Source organism: Brachyhypopomus gauderio, unplaced genomic scaffold, assembly GCF_052324685.1.
Source record: "Brachyhypopomus gauderio isolate BG-103 unplaced genomic scaffold, BGAUD_0.2 sc75, whole genome shotgun sequence".
Taxonomy (NCBI): domain Eukaryota; kingdom Metazoa; phylum Chordata; class Actinopteri; order Gymnotiformes; family Hypopomidae; genus Brachyhypopomus; species Brachyhypopomus gauderio.
In genome coordinates, this window is record NW_027506896.1 from 506,801 (window position 1) to 527,612 (window position 20,812).

Genomic DNA, 20,812 nt, shown 5'->3' on the forward strand with positions numbered 1-20,812 from the left:
AGTCCTATATAATAAAAAGCATACTCAACTGCAATTTTTCCTCCTTTACTCGGAGTGTCCAAGTCAATATCGCATTCTTCTGATTGGGTGGATTTGTTATTCCGCTTGAATGGACCGCGCTGTGATTGGCTGCGGGCTGGTTGACGTCATCCGAGAGGAGGTTTACTAGGTTTTTTGTTTTTTCTGCTGTCACTGACACATGTAGAGCAAGACGCGACAAGGGATGAGACGATAGCGCTGGAGATTACCGGAGCAGACGCGCATAGCCAGGTCTGAACCGAACAAAGACCGAACCTTCATGGAAATTATCGACGTCCTTTTTCAAATCGCGCTGAACGAGAATTCTTGCCGTTTAGGCTACCGGGAAAAAGATCTACACGAGCGGGACCGCACGGTGGAAATATAATCTGAGAACTCCATTTGCGCGAGCAGCTGCAGACGGCAGTAAGACCGTCGCGTCTGGACGCTCCACGATCCCCGTCCTTCTGTAGCGCCCATGAACCGCCACGCTTCTAGCTAGTTTTGTGGACTGTATGCGCTATTTTTTTTATATCCAGAACACATACTGTACATTTTCAAGGCAGTCCGTGGGTCAGTAGGATTCAGCCATTACATTTAAACGAGACAAAAGAGGTGAGTTCGCGGGATGTTTTTTTTCCATACACAGCATGTTTAACTTTAACTCTACTTTGTTCACACTGTTGGTGAGAAATGCATGCAACACATTACTTATGATTAAGCAACTAAACCGATTTAAACGGTCATTTGTTACAAACCCTCAACTGTAACTGCGGCAGCTACGAGGTGTCAACTAATTAGTCCCAAGTTGGCTACACTTACTGGGTTTACTCTGTAATGCTATTACACAATACACTCAGAGTTTATTAAGCAAATTATTAATACACTTGATTACCTAATCTATATATTTGTTAGCTGTCTTCTTTTGGCTATGCCCGAGTCTGATGGAGATATTGGCGGTAACTAGGATTCTGACCCTAGACTTCAGGTTCTTGCAAGCGGCACCGTTTAGTTGTGAGGCGAAGTGAAGAACGGGCGGACTATCTCTTACTCGTCTCTGTGGGCTCTACTGCAGCCGTTGAGCGCTTATCTTATTTATATTTCTGCGACTCCATTCTCCTGCTTAAATGGCATGTCCGTGTAATTACTTCAGTTAGCCCATTTAAGTTAAAAGCGTCCCCCCGCCCCCTCGCGATCCTCTAGCGCTACCCGGAACGAAACCTGACCACGGTCCGATCTTCTTTATCTGAGTCACTTTCGGGCCGAGCCCCTGTGATTCCTGTGGCTGCAGATGTAATCAGCAGTAAGGTATTGCTTGTCCCTAAGAGCCTGGGCTAATGGGGTTACTGAATGCCTCTCCCAGTGCTGCCCCCCCTCCTCTCTCCTCTAATTACCTTTCAACAAAGATTTGGCTTAGCGCGCCATGAAGCCCGCCTGACGAAATTGGAAAGGATTAAAAATTAAAATATATTAGTTGAAGGTTGAAACAGAAATGCGTGCATCGAATGCAGAGCCTGGCGCGCGCAGCCGCACGAGCGCACTACCGTGGGCAGCGCGGAGAGCGCGTGACTGTTGCTATTAAACATCGCGGACGACGTGAAAGGACGTTACTGTACACGCGCGCGCTTCTGCACGAGCCGTCAGTACCGATTCGACATTCCAAAACTAATTTGGACCAGCGCAAAGGCCCTGTTAATAAAACGAGCAGAACGGCACAACGCTGACCGTTCCTCGTGATGTGGCTGTAAACTCCGTTGTCTAATAACCGTAGCGAAAGCTCGAATATGTGGACTTGTGAACGGCTCATACAACTTTAACGACCTCTCAATTATTTGCTCCAGCTCCGTTTGCAATAACACTTATCCCGCACTCGCCTTTTTTTCTCCGAAAGAGAAAACATTGACCCGCGTGAAGAATAGCGTGGTTGGGCTAATGCGCTATTTAAAAGCAATTTAGGCAGCTCAACAAAAGCCAGCGCCTCTTTAATTGTTCTAGCGGCCCGAACGTTATCAGTAAGCAGACATTCATCAGGAAAAGGCCCACCGAGCCGACCTCAGCATTCAGATAAAGATCAAGGACAGATTAGTACTTCAAACGATGTTAAGATACGCACGCCTATTTGAACATTTACAACAAATGTTGTATGTTTCAAACGATCTTCTGCACAGCGTCATTTTAGAATAAAAAATCCTCGCAGAACGGAGGAATAGAAATGTTCCTATTTATGATGATGAGGCTGATTCCTGAGGTGCGCAGTTGATCACCATATCAAAACCTTTGAAGGGCAGCAAAACATGGTGTATGTCCTATAAGAGACCAGTGCGTTTACTACCACAGGATAGGCACAATAGGTAGTTTCCTCAACACAACAAGGCTTCAGAAAAGTTTCTAATCAAAGTGTGAACGCAGGGGCACTTCACATGAGTGTCACGGGAGACGGCCCTGTGCAAACCCGCACGTACCAAATTCACCTGTAGCTTAGGTAGAAAAAAAAACAGCGTTCTCCATCACTTATTAACACAACATCTGTTTTCCATTTCAGCGGGGACAATGGTGAACCCTGGCGGCAGTGGGCAGGCGGCACCTGTTGGAGCCGGCTCCATGTCATGGAAACGGTGCGCGGGGTGCGGCGGGAAGATCGCGGACCGGTTCCTGCTCTACGCCATGGACAGCTACTGGCACAGCAGGTGCCTGAAGTGCTCGTGTTGCCAGGCCCAGTTGGGCGAGATCGGCACCTCCTGCTACACCAAGAGCGGCATGATCCTCTGCAGAAACGACTACATCAGGTCTGCACCGCCACCGGGCCCTCGCCTCCCAAACGCGCGTGCGTGTGTTTTTTGTTCACGTGTGTCGGTATTGAGGTGTTTCAGGAGATCACGTGGTTGGAGGTTTGTTCTTCTGTACGGCTGCTGATGGAGACCGTTAAACGTGTGTAGGTACCCTTGAAAAGTTTTATATGGACAGACAGGATCACAGGAAAACTCACAACTGTTGTAATCTAACAGAGACCCTGACGTGATCACCGCGTCTGTTTATGAGTTCTCCTCAAGTGACCATTATTTAGTTTTGCTTGTTTTTTGTGCATCGGGGGCACAGAAGCGGTTCGATAGCTGTTTGAAATGGCGCCGTGTTGATGAGAAGGGGTGGGGGTGTATTAGATCCAAGTCTCTGGTCGTCCCCCCTGAAGTCGTCTGGCGAGACCGGGAGGCTTGGGACAGCGTGTGGAAGGGGAGGCGTTTACACCGCAGCCGGCGGGACTGGCAGACACGTACGGGACTCTTCCCTGCGCTTTCTGCCGTGCGGACGAGACGGCCGCGGCGTGGGCCTGCGTGTTGTTTGCTTTTCCACGTGCTAGAAACGTCTGGCGCTGGGCCACAGCTTCCCTTGAGCTCGGCAGGAATGTAAAGGGGTTTTCTTTTCCTGTCCGGCATGTTTGTGAACCGGAGGGAGACGGTTTAATTAGCAAAAAGGGGCCTTTTTAAATATTTATAGAAGGCTGTCTGACACTTTGAGGGGAGGGTAGGTGCCCGTAGTCTCACTCACCTGATGTGAATGGCCTGATTTGACAGGCTAATCAGACAACAGGTTGACCTCCAGAAGGGCGGGTGAAGTGCTCACTGGCCTGAGTTCTTCATGCTGTTTGTGTGGTTGAACAATTGTAATTTAGATTCGTAGAGTTGTTGTTAGTTTTGGAGAAACTTATCGATGAACGTGAGATTCCTTTGATAATCAAGCACGTTTGTAACCTGTTAAATAGTCACATGTTGAAACTGAGTGGCCTCTATTTCAGACGTCCCAAATGGAAGTTTCTAACGTCGTATATATGAACCTGAAATGCCGGCGAGATATCAGACGTGTTCTGATCCACAGAGCGGCTGGGAGAGCGAGTGCTGTTGGCTGCCGTCTAGACATTAGTGCTTGTTTACTTTGGCTCCGGCCCGGTCTAGATCGCTGAAGTCCCGCTTAGACAGTGATGCGGGGGTCGTGGTGGCAGGTGCATGCCGGGGCAAACGTGAGAGGGCTGCCTCCAAACGTGCAGAGTGCCTTCACTCATTACACCTGATCTGGAGGGGGGTTGGGGGTCAAGCTCGCCGCCCTTCTGGTGCAGCCAGGCCGGCGCCCTCTAATTAAAAAGAGCAGGGGCAGAAAAGTGCCGCACCTTTCCCTTTGTGACGAGCGGGCGGCTCACGCAGGCCTGTGATCTGAGGAGAGATAAGAGGGAAGGACAGCAGAGGGAGAGAGGAGGGGAAAAAAGCATCTGACAGTGAGTCCACACAATTAAAAGCTTTAATTAGAGTCCCCCTGCATTTCCCTTTGGTCCTGATGGGTTTTATCTAATGAGATCTAGTTCCTGGCTCCGATCCTCTCCCAATGACGCGTCCGAAATGAATGAGAGCCACATCGCAAACAAAACATTTAATTAACCAAATTGGCTTTTGAAAGAGAGAGAGAGAGGGATGGAGAGGGAGAGAGTGAGGGAGAGAGAGTAGGGGGGATTATTGTGAAGGCCATTTCCCTCTGGTGATTGTGGGGGTGTGGGGGATGTTTAAAGGGACAGACTTATTTTTGTAATAGATGATTAAATTGGCCTTGTAATGTTAATAATGAAGTTATATGTCCTGATTGACTTATATTAATACAACTGAAACAAAACACAGCCACCCAATTGGTTGGGATACCGGAGTAAGAACACATCTTGCGTGAGTCTCTCATGGGTTAGTCCCACCTAATTTCAATCGGGCAGATACCACGGACACCCTGCACAGGGACAACCGCTGTGGGGTGTTGAGGCCCCACTCTGAGGAGAGACAACATACCCTTGAACTTTATTTAGTGAACTCTGCTAATGTTCACCATTGCTCAGGCCCTGGTGGAGAATGATGTTTTCTCCTAACTTGGACCATGGGCTAAGTAGAAATGTTGTGTTCTGAGTTCATTCATATGTGAATCATATGCAAAAGTTGTCCATTTATAAGTTATTTATCTTAACTTCTTTGTCATTTAAAAAATGTACACATTAACCATATAAAACCAATGTTTTTAAGCGCTGTGTTTTAATGCTGGCACTCTAACAGCGTGTTGTTGAGCTGAAGGTGCATTAATTGAGCTTTTGAGGATTCAGAGAGAGGAATTTGTGTAGGCAGGGAGACAGCGTGTGAGGAGAGAGGCAGGGTGTCTGCAGTGCTGGGCTGAGCGCTGCCTCTTTAATGGAATAGGCCTAGGTAATTAAATGGCACTTTTCCAATCGAATGTGCAAGGTAAATCTAATAGTTGGTTATTCAATATCACTTTGAAGGTAGCTCACTCCAGCACTACGACAGCACACGAGCAGGCGAACTATTAGGCCAGGAAAAAACTGGGATCTCAGAAATTAATTAAGTAGCGTGCAATTTAAGGGAAACGTTTATCTTGATTTGTCATAACAGAATTAATTCAAGGCCTTCAATCCACTTGGGACTAGATCTGTTACTCTGAATTAACCAAGTGTAATTCAGTGTGTTTATGCCCCTCCCTTCCACTCTCTCTTTCTTTCTTTCTTTATCTCTCTCAGTCTCACTCTCTCTGTCTCTCTCCCTCACTCTCTCCCTCCCCCTCTCCCTCTCAACCCCCTTCCCTATCTCCTCCTCTAATGTAGCCTTGTCATTATGCAAAGCTGGGCTTAAGTATCAGGCCCAGTGCTTTTAAGGTGCTTTGGCTGCTAATGTTGAGAGGCATTTTTATAATGGACTGTGATGCAGAAATCATTGTTGTACTACCTTACATCAGTCTGCTCAAAAGGTTCTACTGAAGAGGCCAGCTTTTGCCAGATGGCTCTAAATTGCTCTGCTAGGTTGTAATTCACCTCACAGCCAGCATCCAAATTAAATCCAGTAGACATCAGCTATGGAGTGTAGACAGCTTCCAAAAAAAAAAACATATACACGCACATCTATATATATATATATATATATATATATATATATATATATATATATATATATATATATATATATAATTTTTTTTCTAATGAAAGACAGACTTGGCAAGTACTGTCTGTTTTTATCCCTCTGCTCCAAAATGGAAAGTGTTAATAAATCAACCTTGTGTGACAGGGCCGTGTTTCGTTATGTATGATTGATTGCTGGGGTGAATAGCCTGGAGGAAAAAAACCCAACAAAAGCATAGAGAGAGCAGCCATTTGAAGAGAAGGAGGTGAAAACCAGCAGTGTCATTGCAATTAAAGAGTCCCCTGGCCTTAATTATACTGACCCGCACTCACTCGCCCACAGCACAGGAGTTCAATGGAGAGAGAGACCATTAGGGGCCAGGAGCAGACTGATAGCAACTTAATTGAGCACCTAACGCCTTCAGGCCTTTAAATCAAATACTATCAGGAGCCGTCCCCTGGTCAAATAATTAAGCCGGTATGTATAGCACACACTGTGAAAAGGAACGTGTGGTCTGGAGAGTGTTTCTCTAAGTCTTTCAGTTTCTCGTAAAGTCCTCCACACAAGGGAAATTAAAGAGACAGTTAAAATAAAAACTCCCAAATAATGTGGACGTGTAAATAGCGAGATCTGGGCTGCGTTGTGAAGGTTCGAGGGTGTGAAGGAGCTTTTCCAAGCGAACGGATGGTTGAGTCAGATCACTGTCTGAAGATTAGGGTGGCTGTCATTTTCCAGGTGGGGCCAGTGGCGGTGTTTAAAGATATCCCTCTGACATTTTCTCATGACTCGTCTGTTCAATTTACGCCGTGGAAGCCGCACTGTTGTCACAGGCCTAAAGCTAATTACTTTTGAAATTGAGTTTTGATTGAGCCTCACCAATCGATGCCACAGCAAAATTTGTTTCTCTGCTGTCCTGTAAGCAGCCAATCGGAAAGCAGCGTTAGAGGCTCCACGCTGCCATTCAAGCAGAGCGCGCAGTCGTGAAGCGGGGGGGGTGGGGGGGGGTGGGCGGTTGGTGCAGAGGGGGTGGGGGGGGGATGTCCGCCACCCGCACTCAGGCCACGGGACTCACAGAGCCTCGATGCCCCACGAAACACACACACACACACACACACACACACACACACACACACACACACACACACACACACACACACACACTGTTTCCAACAAGCCATGTTAGACTCCACCGTAGTTTATCGGGAGAGAGCAAATCATTGGGCGCTCTTGTTACAGGATGAATCTCCCTCAGGCTGAGATTTAGTTTAAATATACTGTATATTTTATATAGATTTAGTTTAAATATACTGTATATCTTATAGATTTTTCATTAGTTCTTTGGTGCAGGTCGTGTTATGGAATGTGGTCTCTCTAGTGTTCTCCTCTCCTCTTTTAACTCCCTGTTCCTCCACCTCCCACTCTACGTCCTTCTTCCTCTGTCCCTCTCTTCCTTCATCTCCACCTTTGCTATCTCTCTCTCTCTCTCTCTCTCTGCATCCCTCCCTCCCTCTCTCTCCCCATCTCTCTCCCTCTCTCCCTCCGTCCTGAGCTTGTCAGATGCTGTGGTCTTATTTGATTGTGTAGGAAAAGTGCAGTGATAGAGTAAACACCCAGTGAGATATGATGACAAATGGCTCCAGATCCCAGTAAATTACTTTCTGCTCAAATCGAAATTTCATTCAGTTTGTTGCTCTGCGAGATGAAGTAATCTAAATTGTGGACTCAGAAGGCAGATAGAAGGGGGAAGCCGGAGCAAGCGTTTCATTATCAGGAGCCGGAGAGAGAGAGAAGGTTAGGGAGGGAAAGATGAGCAGGGAGTGAATCTAAAGTGTTGACACCATGATTGAAAAGGTTAACCCATGCACGCTGCATATCAGGCCGAGGTAGTCGAGGGTTTCTAATGGGTACGCGCCGGTGACGGCATCCCGCTAATGGCAAAAGCACTATGTTTCCGTGCAGATGCGCCGGTGACGGCATCCACGTAAGGCCCAAATGGGGGGGGGGGGGGGGGGGGGGGGTTTAGTTACTGGCCAGCCCAGGTGAGGCCCAGGTGAGCTCCAGGGTCAGGCTCTCCAGCAGCGCATTGGCCGTTTTCACTTCTGATCTCGAGTATTGTTTCTGTTTTCCAGTATCAGATAAATGCTAGATGTCGTTTGTTTCTCTGTGCATGCGGTTGCTACAGACCTGGCACGGACGTAATGTATGCAAAATCTCTTTGGCGCTGAAGGATTTCATTTCAACAGTAAAGGAAACAGCCAGTAAAACATCTGCTGTGTGTGAATGTTATATGTACATTAATTCTGCTTTATTTATAGATAAACAAAGACAACACCCATAACAATTTAAATGTGGAATTACATTAGGATTACATTAGGATTACATTGGTTATGGTTAATGTCATGAACGGTTGTTTTATTTTTTTAAGGGTCTTTAATTCTCCCTCCTGGTCTCTCATATGTAATGTTTATATTATACATATATTATGTGTCTAATGGGCTATGTGTGTTTTGAACTTAAATGTTGTGCAACACCTATGTCTGCAGTGTTGCTAACCGTGTGTGTGTGTGTGTGTGTGTGTGTGTGTGTGTGTGTGTGTGTTGGCAGGTTATTTGGAAACAGTGGAGCTTGCAGTGCTTGTGGTCAGTCCATCCCAGCCAGTGAACTGGTCATGAGGGCACAGGGGAATGTGTATCACCTCAAGGTAACTCGGGCATTATCCATATTCATTATTATTAATAAACAAAATAATTGTATCTTTGTCTTATTATCTTTGTCTTTGTATGTCATATTTGAAATGCTTCATCTTAATATATAGCAACAGTAAAAAGGTTTGTGTGTGTATGTGTGTTCACACACATTTACATAAAGTCAGAAACCCATGGGTCTGTAGGTATCATTTTGTTATATAGATCTTTTATGTAGTCAACCACAATTTACCTTAGAAAGTATCTTACTTCAATTTAAATGTAAAAAACGTTCTAAAGTTGATTTAAAATCAATAAATAGATAAATAGATCACAATAATTTATTCATGCACATGTGTCTGCGAGTGAAAAAGTGAGTGAAAGAGAGACCAAGACGGGGACAGACGGAAAGGTATTGAATTGTGGGTAATGTAGTCATTTTTCCCCTCTTCTCTATGGCAGTGTTTCACATGTTCCACATGCCGGAACCGGCTAGTCCCTGGAGACCGGTTCCACTACATTAATGGCAGCTTGTTTTGCGAACACGACAGACCCACAGCGCTCATTAACGGCCATTTGAGTTCACTGCAGACGAACCCACTGCTGCCCGATCAGAAGGTGAGAACAGCGGCTCTTCTTACAGCCTGACACACTCACAAGATCCCAAACCACACACTCGAACCCACAAGCAGCAGAACGGGCCTGCATTCCCTACACATCCATCTGCATACGTCTGCCGCACATAGACCCAATACAGGACGCCTGTTCACGCTGCCATTTGAGTATTTATATTTATCTACAGTCACGAGTAGCTACAAGCCTCATAGCTACAAAGTGCGCATGACACAGGAAACATGACAGCCGCCGGATTGCTTTTTAAAGGGGAAAAAATGACAGCAGTCTAAAAGTACTTTAACCTGCTCCCCAGAAGCCCTCGGGCCCAAGGTCAGGCCTGCAAGACAAGAGCAATTCAGACTGGCTGAGAGCTAATTTGTCACAATTAATGTCAGCTCCCTAAAATGAGAACAGTGCTAACACAGGCCTGGTGTTGTCTAAGTGAGAGGCAGGAAGGGCCCAGGGCTGGGCAGAAGTTCCCCTCATAATTCTGCTGTCTTAGTATTTCATACTGATTATGTATTGATGACATTGATTCATTTACGCTTTACCGCAAAGCCCGCAATAGATATTAAATCTTATTGACCAAAGGCAAATTTTAATTTTGCACACCAGATCGGTTCTTCCATCATTTCTGATGACACAGGTTTGAATTTTTAGTGTTCACGGATGTCAATCAGCAGATCTGAACTTATTGCCTTGTGGTGAAAATATCACCTGGCCTCCCTCGTCACTAAGATGTTTTTTCAGTCTCCGAATGCATTGCGCTCATAAAGAGAACGTTGAGGGAACTTCTGGGAGTTGCTGAGGTGGTTAGTGCTGCATTAACACGATGATAGTCTCCCATGTTCATATACAGGCCTGGTTATTTGGTCTCGCCCACTGCAGCATAGTCAGCTTAAAATATCTACAATGAGCCAGGTGAGTGAGTGAGTGCTTTATTTAACTCTCTCCCGTTCTGGCCTCACAGCCAAACAGCAGCGCCAGTAGCAGAGTACAGCACACAGGCCATGTATATCAGAGTACAGCACACAGGCCACGACTATCAGAGTATAGCACACAGGCCACGACTATTAGAGTACAGCACACCGGCCACGACTATCAGAGTACAGAACACAGGCCATGACTATCAGAGTACAGCACACAGGCCACGACAATCAGAGTACAGCACACAGGCCACGACAATCAGAGTACAGCACACAGGCCACGACAATCAGAGTACAGCACACAGGCCACGACTATCAGAGTACAGCACACAGGCTACGACTATCAGAGTACAGCACACAGGCTACGACTATCAGAGTACAGCACACAGGCTACGACTATCAGAGTACAGCACACAGGCCACGACTATCAGAGTACAGCACACAGGCCACGACTATCAGAGTACAGCACACAGGCCACGACTATCAGAGTATAGCACACAGGCCACAACTATTAGAGTATAGGACACAGGCCACGACTATCAGAGTACAGCACACAGGCCACAACTATCAGAGTACAGCAAACATGCACACACCATTATTGGAGTATAGTACAATATAGTACGGTATAGTACAGTATAGTATATTACATACACACACACATACATACATACATATATATGCACCCACATTAAAATGGTTAAGATACTCACTTAGTAATCAGAACGTTGCAGAGTCAAGCCCCACTGCTGCCATGTGGTCAACCCTCAATTAACCCTCAATGACTTTTACCCTCAGTTGCTCAAACTGTATCCAGTCATTTTGTATAAAAATAAAAGTGTCAGCTAAACACTGTAAATGTATGTGTCTGATCAGGGACTGAAGGTGAGTGTGTGTGTGTGTGTGTGTGTGTGTGTGTGTGTGTGTGTGTGTGTCTGGGCACAGACTGAAGGTGTGTGTGTGTGTGTGTGTGTGTGTGTGTGTGTGTGTGTGTGTGTGTGTGTGTGTGTGTGTGTGTGTGTGTGTGTGTGTCTGGGCACAGACTGAAGGTGTGTGTGTTTGTGTGTGTGTGTGTCCTAAGAAACGAAGAGAGCGGAGGAGGACAGATGAGAAACTGAGATGAGGGGAAGTGTTGGAAATGAGAGCAAAAAGAGAAGAGAGGAGAGAGGGAGAGAGAGGGAAGTGACAGAAGAAAGAGAGATAAAGAGTCGGAGATGGAGAGCGTTCCGTTAGGCTCAGTGTTCCATCACGAGCCTTTTAAGAGCTCCTCTCTTCCACAAATCAGCACTCCGAGCTCCTTGCGTTTCAAATTGAAAGCCTTTGCATTATCTAGCTTAATTCTAAATGTCTGTTTAAGCCGCCTGTCGCTGGGCCCCCTCCCTACACTCGCACGCCACGCTAAATATGAGGGCTCATTGTTTATTTATGTGCCGACATCAATTGTAGTGAAAACAGCTGAATTATTAATGTTAAAATGCAATCTGAATATTGGCCGCGCTGCTTTAATTATAGCGGGGAGAGAATTCTTAAATACACACAGACGCCTCTCTGCTCTCAGCAGAGCTAAGAAGAAGAGCTCCAAGTGTCCTCAGCAGATGCTGGAGATGAATGATGATTTCCTGAGCGCTTGGTGTAGAGAGTTATTACGGGCTCCAGACTGGAGCCTTCAGCAGAGATGTAGAGGACCAGACAACAACAACAGGGACCCGGTGTAGTGTAGAGAACGGGTCCACGTTTACAGCAGAGACCGGATGTAGTGTGGTGTAGATGACCAGAGCCTGTTCCTGGATCCTGCAGCCTGGCTCTGAACCAACCACTAGGCCTCAGTAGGCCTCCAAGCACACAGAATCCTGGTGTGAAACCTTCGTTTGGCTGGGGGTGTGGGTGGGGGTGTGGGTGGGGGTGTGGGTGGGGGTGTTGGTGGGGGTGTGGGTGGCTGAGTGTTCCTAACTCATGCTTGCTCTGGCGGATATGCGGTCCCGTCTGGCTGACGTTGTTTTTATTATGTGTGATTTCATGGTGACATAATTGGTGTTGTCCATGTCGGCGGCTCAAGACATTTGATGCTCATTTATTAAGCAGGCTTCCCGGCTTCTCCCTAATCTCTTTGTTCAGGACAGACAAATTACCTTCCTCGTGCTGAGGCTGGACCCGGGGGAGACGAACCTTCTCAGCCTCCCTCTCCTTAATTAGCCCCCGAAAGCAGGGGGTTTGCAATTACTAATAGACTGAAAGCCTGCTAGGAACGTGCAGAAGGAGCAGAGAAGCAAATTACCCCCTAGAATGTTTAAAACAAAAAGAAATTGTGAAAGAGAGGAAAAAGTGAGTGAGCGGGAGAGAAAGAGAAGGAGAAAGTAGGGAGAGAGAGGGAAAGAGAAGTTGGTCGCGGCTGTCTGTGGTAGCAGAGTGAGGTTGCTCAGATGAGGGTATAATCGTCCCTGTTGTTCCGCCGTGCAGAAGCCCGGGGCTCTGGGGACTGTGCGGCAGTATCATTCACACCCAGACAAAAAGAGACTAACTTCATAAAATGGGCTTTAAAGTTAATGCACAGGAAATAGGACAGCAGATGGTCTCCAAAACCTCGCTGATCAATAAATTAAGCAGAGCTGGCAGTGTTCTGTGCCTCCTTCATTAGACACAGAAGTCTTTTCAGCGGCTCTTTTGGAGAATATCGCCACTTTTTTGGGTTGCTGCTCATGTCACATTTTACATCGCTGTTCTGTGCCTTGGTCTGCTCTTACCTAGTGTTGCCAAACACATGCAGGCAAAAAAAATGCTCATAACCTAAAATAATCTATAATCTATGATAGCTTAGCTCAGTGTTTTTTTTTATCTCTCCTTTCTTATAAGTTAGCAAGTTGCTGTCTTTGTTAAACTAGAACAGTGTGAGGTTGGCCGACTGATTGTAATTTTCCTGTCTGCCTACATTGCCCTACTTTACAGTAATGTTTGTTCATTTCTGGGTTTGTCCAACATGCTTTTTGCTCTCTGTGTCTCACTCTCTCACTCTGTCTCTCTCTCTCTGTCTCTCTCTCAGGTGTGTTAGGAGGGATGTGAAGATAATAACGGGACGTGTGCCTTCATTCCAGCCCTTGCTCATTGTCAGTGCAGACCTCTCTGTCCTGACCGCCACCCCCCCACGCCCTCTACCCCTCCCCCTCTCCTCTCCCGCATCCCAGAGTTCCTGTGTCCACACACTTGCCCCTTGCCCCCCCCAGAAACCCTGATCATAGGCGGAATCACAGCGCTGAGGCGCTTCCGGTGGAAAACTGAGGACTCCATGAACTGACTTCCAGGAGACTGCTCAAACCCTGAGGGACTCAAAGACATAAAGAGAAAGAAAGTCAAACGTGAGAGATAGACCAAGCAAAAGGACTTTTCGGCTAAGAGAACGAAAGGGAGAGAGAGAGAGTAAGACAAATGAAGCTAATTAGCTGCAGCTTTTTGAATTTGTTTGATAATTAATAGGGGCGAAACAGTGCTTTTTTCCTTTTTTAAATTTTTTTTCTCTTTACTTCCTTATCTATTCTCGTTTCTTGGCAACACGGTATCTTTCTATATTTTAAATGTTGTAAAGGGAATGTGTTTCATTTTGGGTGATATAAACATCAAAAAGACTGGGGTGGAAGAAGTATCCGTGGCTTTTTTGTGCAAATCAAATCATGAACACTCTTGGTGTATTTGTAAAATTATCATGTATGTATGCATGTAAATGTTTTTGTCCCAATGTGGCTACCGTACACTACACCTGACACACAGCTAACCCCATCCCTTCTTATCTGTACCCCAAACCACAGCAACCAACAAAAAAGATCATAGCTGTCAACTTATAAATGCTGAATGAGAGAGAAATCTATTTGTGATATTTTCAGAGACATTTGCTCCAGTATGGTGTATTTAATTAATAAAAAATTAAGATTAAAAGGCACTTCTTTTTGCTATCATATCCAGTTTGTGTTGCTTTTTTGTTTATTTATATATTCTTTTTTTTTTTTTTTTTTGCAGTACCAAATACAAAATCTAGCAATTGATTATAAAGTTATTGCATCAAAAGCTTCACACCGATTGGTTGAAATATTCCAAGGGGTGTGTAGTCTGTTTTATACATTGCCTTTGAGGAAGTGGTGCAGATTTGGTATTGTACTAATGAAAAATGCATATCCATACAGTCTGGACTTCTTAATCTGTGATCTGTCCAGAAATAGATTACCTATGGTTTCCAAAAGAATACTCCACACATGATTTTTTTTTTCCATCAGAAGGCCCAAGTGCTTTGTGTTATCACAGCAATTTATCTCATCTGGTCCCAAAGAGTTTCTCTCGAGAAAAGGGTTCATTAGCAAAACTCTGCTTTTTCATTAACCTTTCTGAATGTAGTGTCATCCCTGAGCATCTATCCGCCCCAGCACTGTCTCTCTGTGCCTGTCTGTGCAGTAATTATGAAGTCAGATGATGGGGTGGCTAATTGAAAATGGATAAACATGTATCCTTGGCTCTCTTTTCAAACCATCACGCTATTCATCGCTACCAATGCGGGGGGAAATGTCTCTTTGAAGATTCAATTACTGCAGAGAGGGGGAGAAAGGTGTTTCCATGCAGCCTGAATAGACGATTTACCCAACAAATCGGTGTTGGGAGCTTTTTCCCCGAGCTAATAGGTATGAAGGGGTCTGATTAGCATATCCAGAAAGCCAGGCTGAGGTCCACCTCAGTCATTAGACAGGTGGATCTTAACAGCGCATGGACTGAACATGACTACAAGCATTGCAAATGAGTCAAAACCATAGGCTGTGTCAGTGTATTACTCAGGATACCTGTCTGCAATTCTAATTTGATCATGAGAGTGGGAATCATTTTAATTCCAGATGGGTTTTCTGGATGTTTCCAGAACATTTCACCATAGAAACACTTAGCAGTTTAAATTTCCGTTCTTTGAGAAATTCACAAATTTTCTCCTATTTGTCTGGTTTTCAGTATCCTTTCAGTTTAACTTGAGGGATTTTGACATTGTGTTTGCTATACGGCTCAGTTCTTTTGTACAAATTCTGCCTTTATATGAATTCTTTCCTACAAAATTCTGACAATGGGTGAGAATGAGCAGAGCGGCGCAGAACTAGCTGAACAGTGGGAGGGAAAAAAGACCCAAATCCCGTGAGTATGTTGGCCTGCCGGAAGACCGCCCTTTAAAAGCTTCATTAGAGAGCCCTGCACTAGAAGACCACCCCTTTAAAAGCTTCATTAGAGAGCCCTGCACTAGAAGACCGCCCCTTAAAAGCTTCATTAGAGAGCCCTGCACTAGAAGACCGCCCCTTTAAAAGCTTCATTAGAGAGCCCTGCACTAGAAGACCGCCCCTTTAAAAGCTTCATTAGAGAGCCCTGCACTAGAAGACCGCCCCTTTAAAAGCTTCATTAGAGAGCCCTGCACTAGAAGACCGCCCCTTTAAAAGCTTCATTAGAGAGCCCTGCACTAGAAGACCGCCCCTTTAAAAGCTTCATTAGAGAGCCCTGCACTAGAAGACCGCCCCTTTAAAAGCGTCATTAGAGAGCCCTGCACTAGAAGACCGCCCCTTAAAAGCTTCATTAGAGAGCCCTGCAGTAGAAGACCGCCCCTTTAAAAGCTTCATTAGAGAGCCCTGCACTAGAAGACCGCCCCTTTAAAAGCTTCATTAGAGAGCCCTGCACTAGAAGACTGCCCCTTTAAAAGCTTCATTAGAGAGCCCTGCACTAGAAGACCGCCCCTTTAAAAGCTTCATTAGAGAGCCCTGCACTAGAAGACCGCCCCTTTAAAAGCTTCATTAGAGAGCCCTGCACTAGAAGACCGCCCCTTTAAAAGCTTCATTAGAGAGCCCTGCACTAGAAGACCACCCCTTTAAAAGCTTCATTAGAGAGCCCTGCACTAGAAGGGCACTACAGGTGCAACCGTTAACAGTTTTGCCTTGTTGGGAACTACGTGAGGAATTGAAATCAGTTTTAACACACACTCTGCTGCATAAATGCTTTAACGGTTTGGTTTAACTGTCAAGAAATGTCAAGAAAATTCCAAAAAGTGACCAAAATATGATTTTTATTTTTTACACATCAGAATTGCTTCACAGAAATGTTAATTTACATGAACCCAGAATGTGTGCTGTGTTTCAGGGCCTGACTGGAGTGATTTGTGCTGATGAGAAGACAAAGTCTGTCCCCAGCTGTGCTACTACTTACAGCCTGGTCTTCAACTCTCTGTTGCTTTACCAGGTGTTCGAATGTGATGGCTATGACATTAATCTACAAAATACATTTATGAAAAACAGATGACTGTCCTCACACAATAGCTGCATTTGTATTTAAAACAAATATGTTCATCATGTCAATATCTATAATGATGACGATTTCAGCTTGTTCTCTGTTTATATTTATTGTGTTTGGACGAAACATCAAAGCTTAAATATACCTGAAATTTTTTATTTGATTTTTTATTTTTTGAAATATTTTACCTGATTACACTTAACACATTTATGACACCTGTGTTTGACATTATGCTAATGAAGGGAATGTTTTTTTTATTGCATTTCACTACACATTAAACTCTTATTTTTAATAAAATAAATTAATTAATAATTTTTTTATTTAATTAAAAACCTTATTTTTTAATGTTATTAAATCTTTATTAATTTATATTAAATGTTCTGTTTTAATCTTGAAGGCACAAGACAAACCCCATCACAATAAAAAAATGTAAACCTTAAAAACTGGGCTAATGTGTAATGGCCATGATGTGTGGCACCATGGTCATTAATGTTCTTTACACATGGCAAAGCTCAAATGCTAAAGAGATGCTATAGGAGCCATTTGAAAATGTCACTCAAGCACTCATAATCCATATTTCACATGTGGCTTTGAAGTAGCACAAAAGGGTCTGAGGTAATGGAACTAGCGCTCCGTAATGGCGGCCAGACAAATGGTGTCTACGCTCCAAGGCAAACGACGCTTCCATCCTGCAGAGAGGTGTTGTGTCTCCGCTTTCAATCACCACGCGTGCTGGTGGACGTGGGTGCTGGAAGGAGACGTCATCATCTGCTCAGCACTCGGGGGCGGACTACAGGTGGACACTGGTAATGCACCTCAGACCTTCTGCGCGTGTTTTTAGGGGGTATTTTTTTCAAAGGTTTCAAAGTTTCAAAGGTTTTGGTTCAACCTGGACATCTCAGATTTTAATTGGTTTTAAAAGAGAGTTAGAGAGAGAGAGAGAGAGAGAGAGAGAGATAAAGAGAGAGAGAGAGAGAGAGAGAGAGCCAGGCAGGCTCCTGGGAACAGCTGTTAGATGCCTTGGCATGTTTGGGCCTGCTGCCCTGTCATATTTGTACAGGCTCTTGCCTGTTTACAGGGTGGATGTGGCGAGCACATGCAGCTGAGTCTGTGAGCTGGGCCTGTGTGCTGGGTCTGTGAGCTGGGTCTGTGTGCTGGGTCTGTGAGCTGGATCTGTGAGCTGGATCTGTGTGCTGGGTCTGTGAGCTGGATCTGTGTGCTGGGTCTGTGAGCTGGATCTGTGTGCTGGGCCTGTGTGCTGGGTCTGTGAGCTGGATCTGTGTGCTGGGCCTGTGTGCTGGGCCTGTGAGCTGGATCTGTGTGCTGGGCCTGTGTGCTGAGTCTGTGTGTTGGGCCTGTGAGCTGGGTCTGTGTGCTGGGTCTGTGTGTTGGGTCTGTGAGCTGGGCCTGTGTGTTGGGCCTGTGTGCTGGGCCTGTGTGCTGGGTCTGTGAGCTGGGCCTGTGTGTTGGGCCTGTGAGCTGGGCCTGTGTGCTGGGTCTGTGTGTTGGGTCTGTGTGTTTGGTCTGTGTGCTGGGCCTGTGTGTTTGGTCTGTGTGCTGGGCCTGTGTGTTGGGTCTGTGTGCTGGGTCTGTGTGCTGGGCCTGTGTGTTGGGTCTGTGAGCTGGGTCTGTATGCTGGGCCTGTGTGTTTGGTCTGTGTGCTGGGTCTGTGTGCTGGGTCTGTGTGTTGGGTCTGTGTGCTGGGCCTGTGAGCTGGGCCATATGAGCTGGGCCTGTGAGCTGGGCCTGGGTGCTTGGTCTGTGTGCTGAAAAGAGTCTGAAAGAGTAATATTCATTTTCCTTTGTGTCTAAATCAAGATGGGAAAAATATTTTAATATTAAAGATGATACCTAATATGATTGTCTATAATTAAAAACAGCAGTATTCATTTTCGATTGTTTTGGATAATCAGAAATGAATACCAAACAAGACAATGGACAAAGTCAGAGGAATAAAGAATGACATTTCTGTGTCTTTTTCCCCACTGTTTGGTCAGGTGGTGAGGACGCTGTGTAAATGTGTATGAGTGGGTGTAAACTCTGAGCTCTTAGTCCTGTCATTATGTAGGTCAACATTTCATCACTTTCAGCATGCTCATCAGCCAGGAATGGAAGACGTTTCAGTCCTGTTTTTGAGACGCGCGTAAGGCCTCTGTGCACGGCAGAAAGACCCGACAGACGTGGGTACATGTGAAACTGTGCTTTTGTTCCACATGTACGCTGCAAGCAGACACATGCCTTTATGGATAAGAGAGTGCCTGTACGTGTTGGTTAATCAGGAGACGTGGGGGCTGCACGTGTGACGAGCTTCACGTATGCTGCAGGACTGCTGAGAGACAGGGCCTATAGCAGAATCCACACATTTACCAAAACCACCAGGAAAAGCTAAACTGAGGAAGAGTGTTAGTCCTGGCAGCTGGATTCCAAGTCACTCATTACTCTGAGAGCATCAGGGGCGTTAAAAGGTGTTGTGCAAAGATGCCCCATGTCCCTGTCAAATGCCCCCCTTTCCCAAAGTCACTCTGGAAGCCTGGGGTCTTTGTGAATGGTACATGCATTTACCATTACACGCCCCTCAGTGCCGCTCGCCGTCATTAGCGCTGACGCAGTCGGCTGCCTGCTCGGACCTGACATGCACTCTTAAAACAGCCTGTCTGCAGACCACGTGCTCCTCTCCCGTCCTCTTCACATTATACACATCAATAATTAATCCCAGGACTCAACTACCAAAAGCCCCAGAACCTCTGACAGTGTTGGAGAGACGTCAGAACCCCCTGCAGGGTTTTTACTGTCTGAAGGTCAGCAGGTGAGCGAGGACACATCCCCGGTATGAGGGTCCTTCCTGTTGAAGCCTCGTGCCAGTAAGCTGGCCCAGGAAAGCGGAGAAGGCCTTCATCTCGCCATTATGGTGTGAAATCTGGTTAGTAATTGTTCTGTTTCAACAGCCTCTCCGTGGCATGTGCAAACAACTTAAAATAGCACCTGGGCAGAGGTGCTCAGTTACTTAGCACGGTGTTCGATAACATGGAGACGGACATGCAAATATTGGTAAGGCAATTAAAGCCAGTCTTGTTTGCCTTAAAGTAGAGGGGTAACCCAATCCTGGCCATTATGAGCGTGCTCAGAACGCAGTTGCGAGCAGCACCAGAGAGGCACGACTTCTTCCTGCTAAAAGGGTTATACCTCCCGCCGTGCAAGAGGCTCCCTTTTCACAAACGGCCATCTTCACCAGCGTGCAAATGCACTTGTAATGCGATGAGATTGAAAGCACCACCCATTTCTCCCTCCCTCTCTCTCCCTCTCCCTCTCTCTCTCCCTCTCTCTCTCGTTCCCCCTCACTCCTGCACTCCCCCTGGGGCTTACAATGGACTTCTGGAAAGGAGGCATTTACGGGATACTTCCATTTTTTTTTCACCAAACAAAAAGGAGAAGACTCACCCCCATTAGTAACTCTACTCCCATTTACTCTGGGTTCACCTGGATAGGAACTAACTACACACACACACACACACACACACACACACACACACACACACACACACACACACACACACACACACACACACACACAAAACACTGGGCTGGGTTTTAGCTTCCTAAGTGCAAAAGCATTTAAACAAAACTTTAATGGTGTCATCTGAAAATAACTCTCTGGCCTGTACACCTGGTTCCATTAGTAAACACTGCTGCTCATAATGCTTGTAAAACGAACATTACAGATATTTGCACATTATAGATATTTTCACATATGTTTTCTTTATGGCAAGCCAAAATATGCACATACATGTACCTCCTCACAGAGTGCAAATCAATGTTAGAGCATAAAAATCGGTTCTTGCCAAAGGTCAAATAGACTACTGACGACTGATGGCTTATATAGTTGTATATACAGTATATATATTAGAGATCTTTTCAACACTCTTTCTTCTTACTACCTCAGGGGGTCATTGATAAAAAAAGTAAAAAATAAAAGCAAAAAAAAAACAAAAAAACAGGTAGTCGATCCATACCCAGGCCAGATGCGTTTATTTCGGGTGGTAGGTTTTCTAAGATGGGGATTTTTTAAAAAGAATTTCTCCGCCTCGTCCCCATTTCAGGGCATTCACTGAGGGAACGCAGTAACAATAATAATCCATTAAGCCGTCCGTGGCTCACGACAACGGCACGCAGGTCTCCTGTTAAGTGCTGGGCTATCCACGCACTCCATGGGAGTGAGCAGTGAATGAACAGCCTCCCATACAGAGACCAAACACACGCGATGGGCTGGCGAGAGAAAGCTCTCAAAAGTAACAGTCAAAGGATCCGGAGGAGAGAGCCAACTCGCAGAACTTAGCTCACCTTAGGATCACTTACAGTC

General features: G+C 45.6%; 1 protein-coding gene across 1 annotated transcript; it reads left to right on the top strand.

The window, feature by feature from the left end:
- The first annotated feature begins 210 nt into the window (after positions 1–210).
- Positions 211–14,095, top strand: lmo4b (LIM domain only 4b). Its single transcript, XM_076990476.1, has 5 exons — positions 211–633; positions 2,561–2,804; positions 8,550–8,646; positions 9,092–9,247; positions 13,205–14,095. Exons 2-5 carry the CDS (start codon positions 2,569–2,571, stop codon positions 13,211–13,213), a joined length of 498 nt encoding a protein of 165 aa, XP_076846591.1. The 5' UTR covers positions 211–633; positions 2,561–2,568; the 3' UTR covers positions 13,214–14,095.
- Positions 14,096–20,812: the final 6,717 nt, after the last annotated feature.

What these genes read in the sequence shown, in the direction of transcription:
- lmo4b (XM_076990476.1), top strand. Translation starts at nt 2,569, where the DNA reads ATGGTGAACCCTGGCGGCAGTGGGCAGGCGGCACCTGTTGGAGCCGGC. An exon ending in TGCAGAAACGACTACATCAG is followed by an intron (nt 2,805 to 8,549) that starts GTCTGCACCGCC and finishes GTGTGTTGGCAG; the next exon opens with GTTATTTGGAAACAGTGGAG. An exon ending in GGAATGTGTATCACCTCAAG is followed by an intron (nt 8,647 to 9,091) that starts GTAACTCGGGCA and finishes TCTCTATGGCAG; the next exon opens with TGTTTCACATGTTCCACATG.